Here is a 19,008-nt window from a genome sequence, read left to right as displayed (position 1 = left end):
AAGAGAGAGATCTGACATGGAATAGCACTCCTAGTTTGCAGCTAAATTTTAAGTCAAAGCCAATTCCTGAGACGACACGGACTTCTGTTCGGTTTCAAAGGGTCGGGTTTCGGGTGGCTGCGGAGTACTTAAACGCAAGGTTAGTAAGAGCGTTGATAATGGACTAATCAAATATCAACGTAAGCTTAAACTTTAATTAGATGTGAAAAAAAGTTTTTATATTAGACTAGTCAATGATCTAAAATTTAAAACTTGATAAATAGTAAATCTTAAATCATCTCTAAATATAATTAGCTACTATTTACAATGGAAAGTAATATTTAATTATTTCATCACTTTTCTTTCTCTTTGAATGGTAAAACATGCATGACATGCATATTATTTTTACTAATTGATAGAGTAGACATATTATTTCTACATAGCATGAAGATCTAAAAAATATATAAATTATATTTACGAAAAAATAAATAAAAAAATAAAAAATATAATATTATATTATTATTTTAACTTTATAATAGCTAGTTTAATATGGACTCACTTAGTCAAAAGTTGATATTATAGAAAAAAGTTAAGATTATAACCAAACTTTAGACTTGATAATAACACCATTGCCAATGCTTAGCCACGTGAGTGGCACTGCTCCTATAGTCGGCTTGATTCAAAGATATAAACCATTTAATAGTTCCATTTTTATATTTCCGTGTGGTTACTCACACCTGAATTTTTTTGCTCCCTGGGAGATTCGGTGGGCCCAAGCTCAGAACCATCTTCCTAATATTGACCGTTCGATTCTTGATGTTATATAGATCACAAAGATAACGGTCCCCTTTCTCTGTAAAAATCCTAACGAGAAAAGTACCATAACTCTCTGTCTCTCTCTCATTTCTCTGTTTATGTTCTTCTATCTATGGTGGGAGCTAGCCCTAATTCGATTCTCACCCTGACGTGGTGGGACAAAACCCTAGCCGCAAATCTCTGTCCTGTTATTCTCTGATGGCCTACTTGGACTCGGAAAAGCTCTTAGTTAACAGAGAAAACCTAAGGAACCAATCCGCGGTGACGAGGGCGATGGCCAACGAGCTCGCGCCGCAAAAATCACCCCAAACGATTCTTGATCGCTTCAGGTCTCTGCTCAAGCAGCGCGACGATGAATTTAGGAACTCGGCCGTAGACGATGCCGTCTCTCCGCCGAGCGCCGAGGAAATCGTGCAGCTTTACGATCTCTTGTTGTCGGAACTAACGTTTAATTCGAAGCCCATTATCACGGATCTCACTATAATCGCCGGCGAGCATAAGGAACTCGGCAAGGGCATCGCCGACGCCATTTGCGCTCGGATTCTCGAGGTTCGTTTCGGTGCTTGTGGAATCTTGGGGAGGGGAGAGGGTTTCGCTGAATTTGTATAGTTATGGGATTTTAGGGTTTTTGTATTTCTCATGTACGCAAGTTGGTTTTGTGTAATTATTAAGCTCTTGGAAGTGTAAATATTAAATTTTTGTACCAGTTTGATTTCTGAGAGGGCTTGGGGGAAAGAGAGAAATTTCGAATTTTGATACTTGGTTATTTGGGGTCTTATCGACTAAAACCTCCATTAAATTGAGTCAAACTAAGTTTTGGAATTCAAAATTTCCCGTTCCCTTTCGTTTATGCCCTGATCGGTTGCTTGAATACATTTCATTTTAATGCAGTCTTAATACGCACAAATGGTATATTATGGTAGACTCCCCGGTGTCTAGTACTATAATTTGCAGCATTCTTTGCAAGTTAATGACATTAATATTGTGATAGATTTCTAAGAACCGACTCTGGTTAGTACGAGCCCTCTGAAATTGAAAAATACGTGATTCCTGTATCCAATGGAAGATTGGCCATAGCTGAACAGGATTAAATCTGTGATTTCAGCCTCTGAAGAAGTCTGAATGTTGCTTGTAATACTTCTAGATTCACAGGATTTATGGTCTCTGTCATATTAGCACACAAGGATTGGAAGTAGGTATCAATATGATTAGTAGTACTACTAAATATGTATATGAGTGTTACCTGGACATACTAAGTTTTAGGATTCATTGTTTTAAGGGGTTGAACTTGTGTGGCATCTCATGTTTCATTGCTGTGAAACAATAACTAAAATCTTGACGCACTATGATACTGTGGTAGGACTTGGAAGAGTAAATTGTTACCATTTCTAATGATATCCAATCCTTGACATGACTTCTGAACTCATTGAAAAGATAATTACTTTGTAAAAGTACATAAATCAATATTCTTTTTTCTTTTTTCTTTTTTAATAAGTAGAGAGCATGCTATAAATTAATCTTGTCTCTCAATTTCTTTATCCAAATTTATTTATTTATTTTTTTTTTTTTGGGGGGGGGGGGGGGGTTGTTATTTGGAACCTATAGTTGTATAGTTAATTTGAAAACAAAACCTATAGTGTTCCAAGTCATTCCTCAACTGGCAAGATAAATGCTTGGAGTTTTATATTTTTTCTTTCTTTTTGCTTTATCCTTCAAGTACATTTGTCAAATTTTTATCTTTCTTGATAGGGTTTTGGTTGGACCTATTTTTGGGAAAATAGGGGGAATTATTGTATATCGTATGCTATCCTTATATCATCCCTCATAATTCAATACCTTCTTCTGCAGGCCCCAGTCGAGCAAAAGCTGCCTTCATTATATCTTTTAGACAGTATTGTGAAGAATATTGGCCGGGATTATGTTACGTACTTCTCTTCTCGTCTGCCAGAGGTGTGTTTTGCACTATCTATCGTGTATTGTTTCATAACTCATTAGTTTGTGAATCACACAATTCTTATAAATTTTTTACGTCATCTTTCCAAAGGTTTTTTGTGAGGCATACAGGCAAGTTCACCCTAATCAGTATAATTCCATGCGCCATCTCTTTGGCACCTGGTCAGCAGTATTCCCACCTTCTGTCCTACATAAAATTGAGGTACAACTGCAATTTTCTCCTTCGGTAAACCAGCAATCATCTGGTTTGAATCCCTTGAGAGCTTCGGAATCTCCTCGACCAAGCCATGGCATACATGTTAATCCAAAGTATCTGCGTCAGTTTGAACATTCAGCTGTGGACAGTGTATGTTTTTTTTGGTCGAATTCTCTATCTTCCTCTGTTTTTCCCTCCCTTTAAGACACAAGGATTAAACTGCTACCTTTACTAGTTTAGTTTGTGAAAGTCTGCTTACTCAGATATCATACTTATTAAAGATGCAATGAGATATCTGTACTCAAATGCTATGCTGCATATTCTATTGACCTTATTGCTGGACTAGTAGAAGGGTATGTTTGTCACCAGAAGTAATCTCATTGGAATATACTAGATCTATATCTTTGATTTTTATAAAATTTGTAAGTCGATATCCAGATTTTTTATAGGGGTTGTGACCGACGATTGTTGATTATGTGGAAGTATTTTCTTCCAATACCATAGTTTGGTATAACTAATTTGATATCTGGAGGGTTTCAATGACAGAGAAGAGTTACAATGGCATTAAATGGTGTTGAACATTTCCCCTTCCTTGCTTTCCATCAGTAAAGGAAGTCTAACTTGATGGTTTGAGTGAGGAACATGCCTCATTATTTTTTTTTATTGGTAAACAAAATCTTATTGATCATAACATGGCCTCGTTATATTTTGATTCTAGATGCTAATCAAGTCTAAATACTTCTTTTTTTCTACATTGGTTCATCTTATTATACCTTTTTTTTTCAGTCAAAAAGAATTTTATTAATGAGAACTAGGCCAGGAGTTCATCTTATTGTACCTTAAGCTAGAGAACCTGAAAAGATTATAGATGTGTTTATTTTGTTATCGATTTGTAAGTAAGGTGGACACTTTTTTTTTAAATGTCTAATCTGTAACTTTCAGAATATCCAGCAAGCTAGAGGAACTTCAGCTGTAAAAATGTTTGGTAAAAAACCTGCCATTGGCTTTGATGAGTTTGATTCTGGTCAGGCAGAGCTTGTACCCTCCCAGGTTGGAGCTGAAAGATTGAGCTCAGCAGGAAATGCAGGTAATGCCTCTTTTACCTTCGGGGCTAATAAGTTGCGTCCACCTTCAACCATCAGACTCGGGAGACCCTCTTCGCCATCAAGAACTAGGCCTGATAGGTCCTTATCGTTGGCAGTTGAAGAATTTGCTGCAGACCATTCTCCTAGAAGGTTTGTTGGTGGGGGCTCTCCAGCTCATCCCATATATGAGTATGGACTAAGTAGAGCAACTGCTAGAGATGAGGAAATCAGTGGCCGGCAGAGAAAACACTATTCCGATAATAAGCATAACCACTTTGAAACTAAATTACTACACAACCTTAGTAATGGACGTGAGCACCAAGGACCAAGAGCTCTAATTGATGCCTATGGAAATGACACAGGGAAGAGATCTTTTGACAATAAGCCTCTGCAGGGTCAACGCCTTGACTTAAACGGTATAGACAATAAGGTTGCTACACCATCATGGCAGAATACTGAAGAGGAAGAGTTTGATTGGGAAGATATGAGCCCCACTTTAGCAGACAGTAATAGGAGTAATGATTTCTTGCCAAGGATGAGGCCTGGTATTGGAGTACAGAGTGCTTCCCCTCTGAATGCTGGTCAGGCTCAGCTTCCTGCAGTGGATGATTCTTCTGTTAATGCTGAAGATTCAGTCCCCTTACTAAGTGTATGCTTTTCAACTTGTTTGCTGTGCCATTCTTTTTTCCTTTTAGGAAGCTTTGTTAGATGATATGGAATTCAAATAATATTTTTGGCTGTAGTGTATTCTTTTTATAGATTCTAAATCTTTTCCTTTGTTATAATTGGACTAGAGCACTCCTTTATAGGATTTCCTCTTTCTCCACCTGGTTCTTTTCAGCCACTTGAGATCATAGTTGAGGGTCTTCAATTGAGAACTTAGTTTTATTTTTAAACCCTAGCTTTAGAATTCAACCTGTACCCTCTTCTTTCTCCTTTTAAGAACCTGAAACCACTGATTTTCCTATCTTTTACCAACCACTAAAGTCTTGGTAGAAAGCCATAATAATCCTCTTCAGTGCAGCCCAACATCATTTGAAGTTTTTGCTATCAGAGTATCATTTTCTTTTAATTGATCTTCATGTATACTTCATGTGTCCTGGGCCTTGCCTTTTTCTATAAATATAATATCTTTGATTACCTATCAAAAAAAAAAAAGTATCATTTTCTTTTAATGTCTAAACTACTAATTTATTCTGGGAAATGAACTTAATACCTTAACATTCAAAGTTCTGATGTTTCTACAGCAGTTTGGTCGTGGATCAATGAGGAAGATATCAGGATTCCAAACTGAGAGAAATCAGATTCTTGATCCTCGCTATCCTCAGGACGCCTGGAATTTGCCTCCCCATCTCTCCAAAGGAAGAGGAAGGAATTACTTGCCCTTATTGGCAAGTCGTATATCTTCATCAGACAGTGACAAAATGCCCTCTCTTATTGATAAACTTCCCGATGCCGACCCACAACTTCATGGACCTCCAACTATTATATCAAGATTTGGTTCTTCCAATCTTGATTCTATTAGTGCTGAGGCTCGGCCGACTGTTCTACCAGCATCTAGGGGTGTAAGGCCTTCGCTAAATGTGCATAACTCTCGCCCACCATACCTGCAGCATATTTTTCCACGGCAGAGAGTGATGGGGGGCCAATTTGAGTCAATAAACGCTACCAATGCTGTCAATAATCTTCGTCCAAATGGGTCTTTACATATGCCCGAGCTGCAGTTGGATGGTTTTAGAAACAGGGAGCTGAGTTCTACAAAGCTGCCACAACTGCCTAATCAGCATGCAGGACTAATTCATGTGAATCAGCGAAACCAGGTTCAAGGCACTCTTTTACGGCCACAATTTCTTCCATCTCAGGAGGCACATCCATCTTTAGCAGCTGTAGTGCAACCTCATTTAGTGGCACCACCTTATAATCGTGGATACAGCCCACAAATGCATGGTTCCACTGTTAGCACAGTTCTGTCAAATCCTGTAACTGGTGTTCAGTTGATGTTACCAGTTCAAAACATCCCAAGCTCATTACATTTACAGGGGGGAGCCTTGCCTCCTTTACCTCCCGGTGCCCCTCCCACTTCATCACATATGATACCTTTCACACAAAATGCAGTTCCTGTTGTCGCTAATCAACAGACGAACGTTTCTGGATTGATTGGTTCTCTCATGGCTCAGGGTTTTATCTCATTGACCAAACAAACCCCTATACTGGTAAATACCACATTGATGTTTCCCTGTATGCTTTAAAAGTTGAAAACTTGGGTTTTTCCCTTTGATCAATTTTTAGATTGTTTCTCAACCAAGTAAATTATATATATATATATATATAAAAGAGATAGTTTCTGAACAAGTTATTCAATATATAGGATTCTGTAGGAGTTGAGTTCAATGTGGACCTTCTCAAGGTGCGTCATGAGACTGCAATAAGTTCCCTATACGCCGATCTCCCAAGACAATGCACAACCTGTGGCCTTCGATTCAAGTGCCAAGAAGAGCACAGTAGTCATATGGATTGGCATGTAACCAAGAATCGTATGTCTAAGAACCGTAAGCAGAAGCCTTCTCGCAAGTGGTTTGTAAGTTCAAGCATGTGGCTCAGTGGTGCGGAGGCATTAGGAACTGAAGCAGTTCCTGGGTTTTTGCCTACTGAGATCATTGTAGAGAAGAAGGATGATGAAGAAATGGCTGTTCCTGCCGATGAGGATCAGAATGCATGTGCATTATGTGGAGAGCCTTTTGATGATTTTTACAGTGACGAGACAGAAGAGTGGATGTATAAGGGGGCTGTATACTTAAATGCGCCCTGTGGCTCTACAGCAGGCTTGGATAGGTCTCAATTAGGTCCTATAGTGCATGCTAAGTGTCGGTCTGAATCTAGTGTGGTTTCTACCGAAGGTTTTAGACAAGACGAAGGGGTATGGATTTCTTGTTCAACTTTTTATAAATTTTACATTTTTGCAATCTTCAGAAAATCTGTCTCTGTTTGACTGTCATTGTGATTAGTATTTTGTTTGAGGTCTTTGTTCTTCATTCACGTTTGGGACAATGAGCAATTGGAACATGCAGTTATGTTGACATTTTCTTCCTTTTTTTTCGTTGTTAATGTGCTTGAGTTCTACTTCTATTTTCTATGGTTATTTTCATGTTTTCTTTTCTTCTTCTTTTTTCCTCATTATTCTTGTGTACAATTCTACCGCTATTTTCTATATTCATTGTTTCAAATTTTCATATTCAGGGAATTACTGCAGAGCGTAGTCAGAGCAAACGAATGCGGCTTAGTTAGATCGACTTCTTTGTTGTCTGTAACTTAATGTGATTTTCTTCATGTCAATGGTATGCTCTTAACTTACTTTTACAGTAGCATTGGAGCTTCTTGGCTTCATGCCAGAATATTGTACATGTATAGTTGAACTTGAACCATGCAAAATTATCTTGCAGCAGAGGTTACAATTTCTTGCGTGTTTACCTTCTGGCATTATTTTCCTCTTTTGCTGTCAAAACGTCGTGGGGCATTAGAAACATTGGTTTATGTTCATCAATAGGTCTGCTTAAGGATCAGTTTGAACCACGCCAAAAGGCTTATTTAAAATAGAACAAGTCAAAAAGAAAGAAAAGATAGCAAGGCAATGGGGATGCTGCCAGATGCCAAAGTATTGGATCCACTTTTTCCACCCCTCTTTTCTATAAACATTATGCAGGGTGAAGCATGAGCAGTTCTATCTACACCTGCAAGCTAAGGCCTCTTGTGCTTATTTCTCATCAAACCAATAGATCAACGGAAGTGATACTCTACAATTGCTGTTCAAGCCACGGATAGGTTTCGAGCCCTGCTTCCAGTTTTTGGTTCCCAGGATTTGGTTTTGGGTTGTTTATGATGTAATTAAGAATTTCTTTCTGTGGCGGTGGTTGTGCACTGTTAGCTTTAAGACTCTTGTTTTCAGCTGGTACTCTTCTTCTACTTCTTCTTTCTTTTTTTGGTAAGCTGTAATCTAACTTCTATGATACGTGCTAAATTTCTTCTGATTTAAACAAATGTTTTTTTTTTGTTCTTTTTGAGCGAACAAATGTACTTGCTGTTATTAAGTTGAATGAATTTATCTTCAAGCACCTTTCTCGTCTTTCAATTCAAGGTTGCAATGTGTATACCTTTGATGATAATGATAGCCTATTTCCTTCGAAGCTTGCAAACCATGACATTCACTCTTCATGGCTTTGCTTATGAATGGATCATATTCTTTTTGCCGTCCTACTGAAAAAGATAATGACATCTCTTCAGTGGATCAGGAAACTTGTAATAATGGCAGCAGTTAGATGTTTCTGCTTCATTCTTATTTAGCCGTTTCTTCTGAATAATTCTGCGACGTTGCAAGCTGCAGAACAAGTGTGGTACTTGTCAAAACCTTTTTTTTTAATTATTATTTTTAATTAACTTGGGCAGTTGTTGTCTAATGCTTGAGGAAGATCACGAGATCTTTATTTACTGCAGTATGTCTTTTTTTTTTTTTTTTTTTCCTTTCTGAAATATATGATTTTGTGATGTAGAATTTAGTGTATGATGGCAATTTTGATCCTCCCCCTCACTCGACACTTCAATAGTCGAATTGAGTTAATGCTTCTGGCCTTTTCAACAGCAATTCTGTTACAGATACCCGGCGTTGGGTACCTGTTGTGGAATCGGCTGACGTGGTATCGGCTGACGTGGTTAATACCACGTCAGCCGATATTATTTAAATAAATAAATTAAAAATTAAAATTAGAAAAAGTAAAAAAAGAAAACTAAATAGATAAAACATACAAAGATGATCCGACTCTGCAAGATCTGACTCTGCAATATCTTTAATTTCTGGAATTGGAGAGCGAAACCATGATTTCATAGACGAAATGAAACGGAGGGAAGAATTTAGATTTCTCATTTCAGAAAAAAAAACCATAACTGGGCGGGTCTGCGTCGTCGTCTTCGTGTGGGTGTCTTTGCCACGTCTGTCAGCCATGTGTCCGGCTCTTCTGACATTACTTGTGCTTGAAGCCACTTCACTGCCATGAAACCGTCTTCAATGGCGTCGTCTTCGGAGCTCGACGATAGTCCGGAGAGACGACCACGGCCCTGAGCTCTGAAGCCAGGCGGAAACAATTTCTGACAATTGGATCATGCGAGGGACCCAATGCAAAAACCGCCACCATGGATGTAGTAAAATATAGGGAGCTTGGAACCAGAGGTGGAAGAGGGTGAGCTAGCCACCACCGCCGGCTTGTAGAGCCGGAGCTGAAGGTTGTTAATGGCATCGAAAAGAACGTCTTTAATTCCATAAAACGGAGCTGTCGTTACGAATGGGAATATTGAAACTCGGCTTGGAAGAGCGAACAATGGAACCGTCGCTATATACATGATGAAGGACGCCTTGACATTCATCAACTAAATAGGGAGGAGTGGTGGTGGCAGAAGCTGAGGCAGAGGCAATGATGTCGAACATGGTTTCTTACCTTTAATTCTCAGGACCTCTGTGGAAGGACTCAAAAGGGCTTGCTGGTAATTGGTTTAAAGTGAACAACAATGGAAGAGTTTACAGAAGGCTGAAGGCGGCATTTGGATTGGTGTGTAGCATCTTGTTTTTGGCTTATGTGTTTTGGTTAAATGGATTGTGGAACAAATGTTTGGGGCAAGAGAAAACGTGCATCTGAAAATTCTAGAAAATGTGCACCAGAAGACAAAGGGAAGGTGGAAGACGAATGGAGAAATGGGGGAAAAGGGGAAGACAGGGGAGAGGGAACGACTTTGTCTAAAATGTGAAGCAAAGAAGAAGATGAGAGAAAGTTGGATTTAAACGCACCGTTTTATTTTTACACGTGGTTAGACGTGTACGCGGAAGGTACCCCTCCCGTGTGCAAATAGCTTTTTTGTTTCAACAGATTGTTGCAAATGTATCATGAACTGTATATGAAAAAAAAGCTGATTTACCAGGTATTGGTTAAATCACTTGTATCATCCAAAATACTCGACGAACATTTCTTACAATCGTGCAGTACATATTGTAGGCATTTCCAGAACTACTAGTCCAAAATGTAGATTCGCAAGTGGTCAGATTTACACACTTTTTTGGGTGCGTTACATACATTTGCAAGTAGTAAGAAAATATGCAACTGTTGCTACATTAAGCAACATCAATGATTGGAATTGTAAAGCGTTGCAACATCCTTGTCTCCACGTCCGCTACAACTTACTACAACCTTTGTGCCAGAGGGTAATGTAGGACACAGTTTATTTAGAAACGCCAATGCATGAGAGGCCTCCAATGAGGGAATTATACCTTCCAATCTACATGAAAGTTGGCATGCTGCAAACAATAGGGAATCAAATTAATGGTTTCAATTTTAGAAAGTAAATCAGTTTCTTTCTTGAATGTATAATTGCCTCCAGGCATACCATCTAGGGCTTCCTGGTCTGTGGCAGTGTAGAACTCCGCACGCCCACTGGCTTTGAGAAAGCTCAGCTCCGGGCCAACTCCAGGGTACTGCAGTCTGCATCATGTATTAGTGGAGTAGGCACATTTCTTCCTAACAAGAAGCCTTTTCATTCCTTTAAAATTCGGTTTAGAGGTGAAGTCTCTTATTTCTGTAATCAAATGATTAGATCTCAAGATAACAGAGGCTAGGATTACCTCCCCATGTTGTGTAGCCTATAAACATATGTTCCAATACCCTTTTTTTTTTTTTTTTTTTTTTGTAATCAAATGATTCTTGTATGTGATTTCCAGTTTAAATATTAATTTTAGAATTAACAACTGAATTTGAAGTGTTACCTTGCCATGTTGTGATTAGGGTATTTGCAACAGATGGTAATGATTTTATGCAATAAAAATCTGATGGTTTTTTCACTTACCCCACAGCAATAGAGTATGGCTCTAGAATTTGACCTTCCTCATCTTGCAACAAATAGCTCATGGCTCCATGATAAACACCAACATCACCTCTAGCCAGAGTTGCAGAGTGCCTACCACTTTCCAAGCCAAACCCTGCACCCTCAACCCCAATCAACCTCACATCTTTATCTTTAACAAATTCATGGAACAACCCCAAAGCATTAGAGCCACTCCCTACACAGGCAAGCAATACATCAGGCTTTCCACCCCATTTCTCCATTGCTTGCCTCCTCGTTTCCTTTCCAATCACCGATTGAAATTCGCGTACCATGCTTGGACATGGATGAGGCCCCACCACTGTGCCAGACAAGTAATAGCTGGTTTCTAGATTTCCTACCCAGTTTCGAATGGCCTCCGAACTTGCATCCTTAAAATTCCCATCCACGGATATAACCTATGACAGTATGCGCATATGAAAAAGAATTAGTTGACCGAAAAGATTAATTTTTTTTCGCAAATTGGGAAGAACTTGGAGCTATTTAAAGCATCGGTACAATACATTGGCACCCAGCAACTTCATCAAGTGCAAATTAGAAGACTGTTTTTCCATGTCTTTGGTACCCATGAAGAGGGTGCACTCCAAAGAAAGTTTGGCACAAGCAGCAGCTGTTGCGACACCATGCTGCCCAGCACCGGCTGCCACCACAGTTTTTCGGCACAAGCGTTTGGCAATCATCGCCTGTGCGATGGCGTTGTTCATCTTGTATGCTCCACCATGGTTGAGATCCTCTCGTTTTAGATATATATGGGGTCCTTCTCCGTTGCTGTTCTTGTAGCGATTTGTGAGCCTCTGGGCAAAGTAGAGAGGTGTCTCTCTCCCAACATAGTCTCTTAGTGCTGTTGCGAGCTCTGCCTACATCAATACATCCATAACAAAGAAACTCATTCTAGCATTTTCTTAATTTCCTCTCTATCATGTTGGCTGTAAAAGATAAAATAATAACGAGTAGTACTTTCTTAAATACCGACAAAAAGTTGGGTTTTTGAAGATAATATATTAAACTGTTCATAGTTTTGAGGGGATGATTGGTACTAAAGTCTCCCACCTGCCCGACGACAATTACCCAGCCCTCCAGAGGCAGAACTTTTTCTGCCTCTGTGTCTCCTGCATGTGTTTTTTGTGTTTTTTCAAATATATATGTGCAATGGTAGGGCACCCCAATCCGTTTCACAATAAAGTGAGAGGTTGGAATGGATATAATATATATATATATATATATAAATATAAATATAAATATATGCAGAGTTTTTTCCCATGTTTTTATGCTTCGTGGTAGATAATGACCTCATGAAGTACTCACGTGATTTTATTTGTGCAACTTTTTTAAAATAATTTTTATAATTTAGATAAGAGTCATCCTCGACATATAAATTATCTCACAATATTTAATATAGAAAATGTTAAATATACTTAAAAAAAATGTATATAAAACTTATTTTTTCACATCTCAATTATTGATACGTTGAAAATTATAGAATTTAAATTTAAAAAAAAAAACAAAATAAATATTATAAGTAAAATTGTAAGTACATGTAATACTATTCATTTAATATATAGTCAGATACATACTATTAAAGTGCATCATTTGGATATATATTTCTATCTCATTTTCGATAACTAAAATGTTTGCTTTTAATTAAGGACACTAATTATTAATTACCTCAAACTCGGTGTCTTTTAAAACCGAGTTGAACTCGGATTCAAGCTGGCTCAAACAAGCCATCAAAGTCTCAGGCACGTACTTCCCTCCAAACCTACCAAACCTTCCTTGATCATTACCATCATCATCATCATCAGTACTGGCCTTCCTTTTCTCGGTTTCAACTACTCGTGTAATTGGTGTCAATGTCGTCCTTAGTATCCCCGAAATCTCCTTAACCACAGTACTGCTGGGATCAACAGCTACTGCACGAACCACCTTGGCATTGCCATTTCTTCTGATCTTAACGCTCAAATAGCCACTACTCATGTATGGACCTATTTGGGTACTAAGAAACTCAGTTGATCTCATATTACAAGCAGTCATATACATTAGTGTATATATACGAGTGTACTCTGAGAGAGAGAGAGAGAGAGAGAGAGAGATTTATATATAGAAGAGTTAATAATTTCTTGGGCACTTAATTATTGCTGTGATTCTTAGAACGTCTGGTATTGAGGTTATTATATACTAGTGAGAGATGGTCTCCACCACACAGAGAAGTCATTTTCTCGAAGGAATAGTCAGAAAAACGAGGAACGCATGATGCCATGCCATGAAACAAGAACCACACGAGGGTACGAATTAATGTTTGAATCTAAGAAGCTTCCTCTCGCAAATTAGCAACTTGCGGGCGAGCTGGTGGAAATCAAATCAATGACACGTCCCATCCCATCCGGTTTTCTGTAAAATTTCTTAAATTTTAATTAAAATTCACAATTTCTAAATTTTACCTATGTTTAAAAAACTTCATACATCTCATTGATCTATATTTTTTCTTTATTCTATTAAAATATTTTTTTCTTATTCTTTCTTTATTACTTTTTATTTTCTCTCACTTCCATTTCTATTCTTAACTACTAACTTTTTTGTCATTTTCCTATTGTTTCAAAAAATCACATTCGACTATATTTTGTAAATACTTTATACGAATTTTACTCAGATACAATAATACTTTTTAAATTAATACAGTATTACGAATAATAATTTTTTCTTAAATATGTGTGATTTCCAACGCGATAATATTTTTTAATATATAACTGTAATATTCTATTTGTATAGTGTAACTGTAACAATTTTTGTCCTTCATCTAATGTTTGATTATTTTCAGCCTTTTGTCAACAATAACATTTGTTATACTTTTTTCAATGGTAATATTTGTTGTCATTTTTCTAACGGTAACATTTTGTTGGTTATTTCCCCAACGATAACATTTTTTGTCTTCTCTCCAGTGATAACATTTTTTGTTCACTTTGTAACGGTAACATTTTTTGTATTATCTCTAACAGTAACATTTTTTTGTCCTATTATAATGATAACATTTTTTGTCTTTTCTCCGGCGGTAACATGTTTTGTTTTTTCTCCAACAATAAATTTTTTTGTCTTTACTCAAACGGTAACATTTTTTTGTCTTATTATAACGGTAACTTTTTTTTGTATAAATAGACATTTTGGTTCCAGTCACATTCTCCTGAACCTAAGTCTAATTTCATCTTAGAAAGTTCCATTTTCCGACCTCATCTTCCACTCCTTTCATCAAATGGCTCATTCATTCTTCCGCAAGTTGTTGCTTGACTTATCATCTGAAAATGAGTTGAAGGTTGTTCTTAATGATGATGACGGATCAACATTGAGGCGTGGTCGCAATCACCAATGTCGTAAGTATATTCGGCGTGATTATATTCAAGGGCATGAACAGCTATTTCGCGACTATTCTGTAGAACTACCAGTATATCCCTCAAATCTCTTTCGAAAGAGATTTTGTATGAGTCATCCACTATTTCTTCGTATTCAACATGAGGTTTAGGCTTACGAGCTCTACTTCATCCAAAGAAGAGATAATGCTGGAAGACTCAATTTATCTTCTATGCGAAAGATAACCGTTGTCATTAGAATGCTTACGTATAGACTAACTGGTGATTTTATAGATGAATACATACGGATTGGAGAAAGCACCGCAATGGAGAGCCTTAAAAAATTTGTGAAGACAATCGTAACTGTTTTTTCTAATAAATATTTGTAGTCTCCAAATACTAATGATATTGCTCGATTACTCGTGATTGGTGAACAGCGTGAATTCCCAGGGATGCCCATAAACATTGATTGCATGCATTGGAAGTAGAAAAACTGTCCCGAGACTTTGAAAGGTATGTACTCCGGCCACTGTCGTGAACCAACAATTATTTTAAAAGCGGTTGCTTTGTATGATCGTCGGATATGACATGTATTTTTTGGATTGTCTGGTTCACATAACGATATAAATGTGCTAGAGAGATATTTTATTTTCATGGAACTGGCCTAAGGTCATGCTCCTCCAATCAATTACACAGTCAATGACAATGACTACACTATGGGGTACTACCTTGCCGATGACATTTATTCGAAGTGATCAACTTTTGTGGAAACGATTCCATCTCCACAAGGGAATAAGAATAAACATTTTGCAACAGCACAAGAATTAGCACGGAAGGATGTAGTGCGTACATTTGGGGTCCTTCAACAACGATTTGCAATCGTTTGTGGACCTTCACAAATGTTCAAGATCAATGACCTAATAAATATAATGAAAGCATGTGTTATTCTATATAACATGATCATCGAAGATGAACGTGATGATAATCAGGTTCCGAACATCGAGTATGATCAAATTGATGATGATATTCCAGAACTATCGTGCAATCGTACAACCAAGCTTATGGACTTCATTTAGTGTCATTATGAAATTAGAGATAGCTCGGCACATCATCAGATCCAAGAAGATCTAATTGAACATTAATAGCAATTCTATTCCCAACAGTAGACCTGCAGCAAAATAGTTGTATTATCTTCTGATTAGTAGTAACTATATTCCTGCTTTTCCAATTTCCATTCCTTAAACATGTTTTATTCAAGAACATGCAAATTATTTTTTGTAATATCAGGGGATAATATGTAATAGCTTGAGTAGTTGTAGTGGCCAATTTCCTTTTTCATAATAGCCACGCACACAATCCATAAAGCAACAACTTTAAAAGCTTCTAGCATATATGATTAACTATGTTAAAAAAATTCTCAGTCTCATTCTTAATGACAACCAACTTCATTCTCAGTCTAAATAATAAATACTACAAATTATAAAATTGTACTTTCCCTTAATAAAGTAATACATTTAATAATAATAATAAAAAATAGTCTTCTTCAGCATTGCGTCTCTCCACGATTTCCATTTGACGTTGCTCGAAATATATCTGCTATAGTCTAGGCAAGGTACTCATATCGATCATCATTATTCGCTCCTCTCTCTCTCCAACCACTCTATCTGCTCTCTCCTCCGCTTCCTTCTGAGCAAATTCTAGTTTCTCTGCCTCCAACCTCAGCCTCTCGTCCTCTTGTCGAATTTTATTTTCCTCTCTCTCCTGGTCATATTCTATCTTTTCGGCCTTGAGGCAAAAAAACTATTTCTCTTGAGCATGTGACTTCTCCAAAAAAGTATAATTTAGGTTGCTCAGCGCAACAATCTCCTCTGCTGGTCTGCCTTGGGCCTTACGTTTTCATTTCTCAGCTTTCCTTCTCATTGGCCATTCCAATTGATGACATCATTGTCCAAAACATTCTTTGCCTCGAGATCACAAATTAAATCAATAGTAGCCCCCAAACATCGAGTCGAGGTTAGGGACGGGGACATCGTCAACCTTCGCTTTGGACCCTCCTTTGTGCAACTCTGAATCCATTTGGGTTCATCCTTTAACAGGTGTCAACAGTGCTCGAATTGAAATGAACATTTTCCTAGCGATTGGTACATGATTTTTGCTTTGTCAAACTTGCATTTAAATATAAAAACGACAAAATTAATGAGAAGACAGATAACGAAAACAGTCATTATAAAAACTAAAATGCCAAAAGCATATAAAAGTATCATTATTCTACATTGTCTTGCTCAGTCATGCCACTTTGATTCAACCCTTCAAATTGGGCTAGTTTCTCACAAAATTTGTTGGCTGTCTTTTTCAATGGACGACCACCGATGTATTAAGGACTTCATACTCCACTCAGTTTTGGTTTCTTTAAACTGATTGAAGTATTCAAAAAAAATTTTCAAAGTTGTGAGTGTTTTTAGTTTGTTCCCTGGACGACATCAAGGCTACAATTAAGCCATGCTGAGATAAGTAACTTGTATTATTCGGGGGTTAAGTTTGCACTCTTAGTTGATTTCCTTACAGCGAGAGGATCGTTATGAGGTAGGGGTGAAGAGTCATCAACAGTCATAGGAGAGTGTTCACTTTGACCACCATAAGTGGGGTTGAGTTGAGGATTTTGACTTAGGAGGTTGGTGAAGTACATATATCCACGATCTTGTGAATCCATTTCTAAAGACATATAGACGCACAACAATTAGTAGACATGTTAGACACGTAAGAATAAAATTTGAGGTGATTTTGCTAGCTGGCTTAGGAACCGAATGGTAACATGTACAAAATTTGGCACACTCCAATGGTTATAACAACTGGTTGCCACTACTTATTGACCGTCCAGGTTACCATGTCATGGAGGCATGTACCAAATTCCCTATGTCACCACGAGGCTCTGTCATCACCACAGTCGAGGGAGGTAATCCAACAAATGGTAGGTGAGGTACATTACTTCTCTATAATAACAAAAAAACAAAGGAAATCCAAATAACATTGCAAAATCAGCAAACTATCACAAAATGGCTGCAAAACTTTAAACCTCGGTTGCCTTTTGTGAAAACTATCACAAAACGCTTGATGACCATCTGGATTAGGATTACCCTGCCATAATGATGGGACCCCTCTAACACTTGTGAATTAACCCCCCAATTATACAAATTACTATGTGTTGTTTCATTGCTCTTTGCTAATTTCCTAGTATAAAGTTATAAACAATTAACCATTAGATGACAAAAATTTAGGGTAACATACTCACAACTTATCAAAGTATTTCAACTACTTAATGATTTTAGTTCTTCAGCCATAACTCAAGCAGCATAAGATGGAAAAAAAAAAAAGCCACAAAAATATCAAGTACAACTAAGTAAGGCATAATTAAAAAAAAATCAATATTCATGTTAAATTGCATGAATTTAGTAAGACATAACTAAAGTAAGTCATATTCATTTGCATTTGGTGCCACAAACGTCCTTTTTCCTTATAATTTGGGAAAAAGTTTAGGATTTTCACCCCAAACCATCAATTGCAATTCACAGCATAGAGCAATTAATAACACAGAGCAATGAAACAACACAGAACAATAGAACATCACTGAGCAATGAAACTGTACAAAGCAATAAAACCGCATGGTCGCAGTGGAACAACACAAAGCAATGAAACAACACAGAGCAATGAAACAATATGGTCGTAATGTAACGACACATACCAATGAAACAACATTGAGTAATGAAACAACACATTGTAATTAAACATCACAATGTAATGAAACTGCACAGAGCAATAAAACTGCATAATAGTTCATAGCACATAGCAGTTCACAGCACAACAATGAAACAACACTGAGTAATGAAACTGCACAGAGCAATGAAATTGCAGGGTCGCAGTCCAACAAAACAGAGCAATGAAACAACACAGACCAATCCAACATCACAGAGCAATTGAACAACATAGATCAATCCAACAGTATGCAAAAATATCTAGGGTTTTTTTTTCATAATTTACAATACGTAGATCAGTAGAAAATATCCACAAATCTAAGCATAGAAAATGGCAATCTCAACACATTGAAGAATAAATTGCTCAAAAAAATCTAGGTTTTTTTTTTTCCCTAAATTGCAATTCACAAATCAATGAAAAATAGCCTCAAATCTAAGCATAGAAAATGATTATCATGGCAATGGAGGAAATACATTGCAACAAAAATATGAGAAAATCATTTATTTGAATGAGATTTGAAAATCTGAAGGAAATCTAGGGTTTTTTGTCAAAACGTTGGATCTGAAAACCCAACCATGGAGGAACCTTATTCACAGTGAAATGAAATAGAGAAGTTCGGTGCAAATAACCATAGAGGATCCCGAATGGATGAAATTTCAAAACTGCATGATGCCTAATCGTCAGTGTGTGCGAATGAGAATAGAGGAACCCAGCAATGGAGGAAAGCGAGAGGGGATAGGGATACTTACAATGATGAATTGATGGAGAGGTTGCCGTCGATGGTGGTTGCAGTGTGAGGGAGAAGCGAAAACGATGAAGGCACCCAATGGTCGAAGGGAGGGAGACGCGGGAGCAATGAGCTGTAGCCAATGAAAAGAACAATTAGGGATGTACAGTGGATCTCCATTTTAGGGATGTACAATGGATCCACTATAGCATCTGAATTCTACCACCCTATTTTAGAGATTCAGATGGA

At 37.5% G+C, this 19,008-nt stretch overlaps 2 protein-coding genes across 5 annotated transcripts; one reads left to right on the top strand and one right to left on the bottom strand.

Moving 5' to 3' along the window:
* The first annotated feature begins 864 nt into the window (after positions 1 to 864).
* Positions 865 to 8,138, top strand: LOC121264178 (polyadenylation and cleavage factor homolog 4-like). 4 transcript variants are annotated; one of them, XR_005940469.1, is made up of 8 exons: positions 865 to 1,344; positions 2,644 to 2,745; positions 2,840 to 3,094; positions 3,887 to 4,678; positions 5,277 to 6,242; positions 6,398 to 6,946; positions 7,267 to 7,364; positions 7,473 to 8,138. XR_005940469.1 is itself a non-coding variant. In XM_041167249.1 (7 exons), exons 1-7 carry the CDS (start codon positions 994 to 996, stop codon positions 7,312 to 7,314), a joined length of 3,060 nt encoding a protein of 1,019 aa, XP_041023183.1. In that variant the 5' UTR covers positions 865 to 993; the 3' UTR covers positions 7,315 to 7,481. The 4 variants fall into 4 exon arrangements, 2 of the variants coding, with proteins under 2 accessions (XP_041023183.1, XP_041023181.1); XR_005940468.1 differs by having other exon boundaries at positions 7,470 to 8,138; XM_041167249.1 differs by having other exon boundaries at positions 5,280 to 6,242; positions 7,267 to 7,481.
* Positions 8,139 to 9,964: 1,826 nt separating this feature from the next.
* On the bottom strand, positions 9,965 to 13,095 carry LOC121263985 (tryptophan synthase beta chain 1-like). Its single transcript, XM_041166997.1, has 5 exons — positions 12,610 to 13,095; positions 11,448 to 11,801; positions 10,909 to 11,342; positions 10,453 to 10,547; positions 9,965 to 10,363 (listed from the first exon to the last, which is right to left on the bottom strand). The coding sequence occupies exons 1-5, from the start codon at positions 12,979 to 12,981 to the stop codon at positions 10,191 to 10,193; spliced, it is 1,428 nt and encodes a 475-aa protein (XP_041022931.1). The 5' UTR covers positions 12,982 to 13,095; the 3' UTR covers positions 9,965 to 10,190.
* Positions 13,096 to 19,008: the final 5,913 nt, after the last annotated feature.

The sequence above is a fragment of the Juglans microcarpa x Juglans regia genome, chromosome 5D (assembly GCF_004785595.1).
Source record: "Juglans microcarpa x Juglans regia isolate MS1-56 chromosome 5D, Jm3101_v1.0, whole genome shotgun sequence".
NCBI lineage: Eukaryota > Viridiplantae > Streptophyta > Magnoliopsida > Fagales > Juglandaceae > Juglans > Juglans microcarpa x Juglans regia.
The sequence above is the reverse complement of the archived record's forward strand: the minus strand, read 5'-3'. Positions and strand labels throughout refer to the sequence as shown.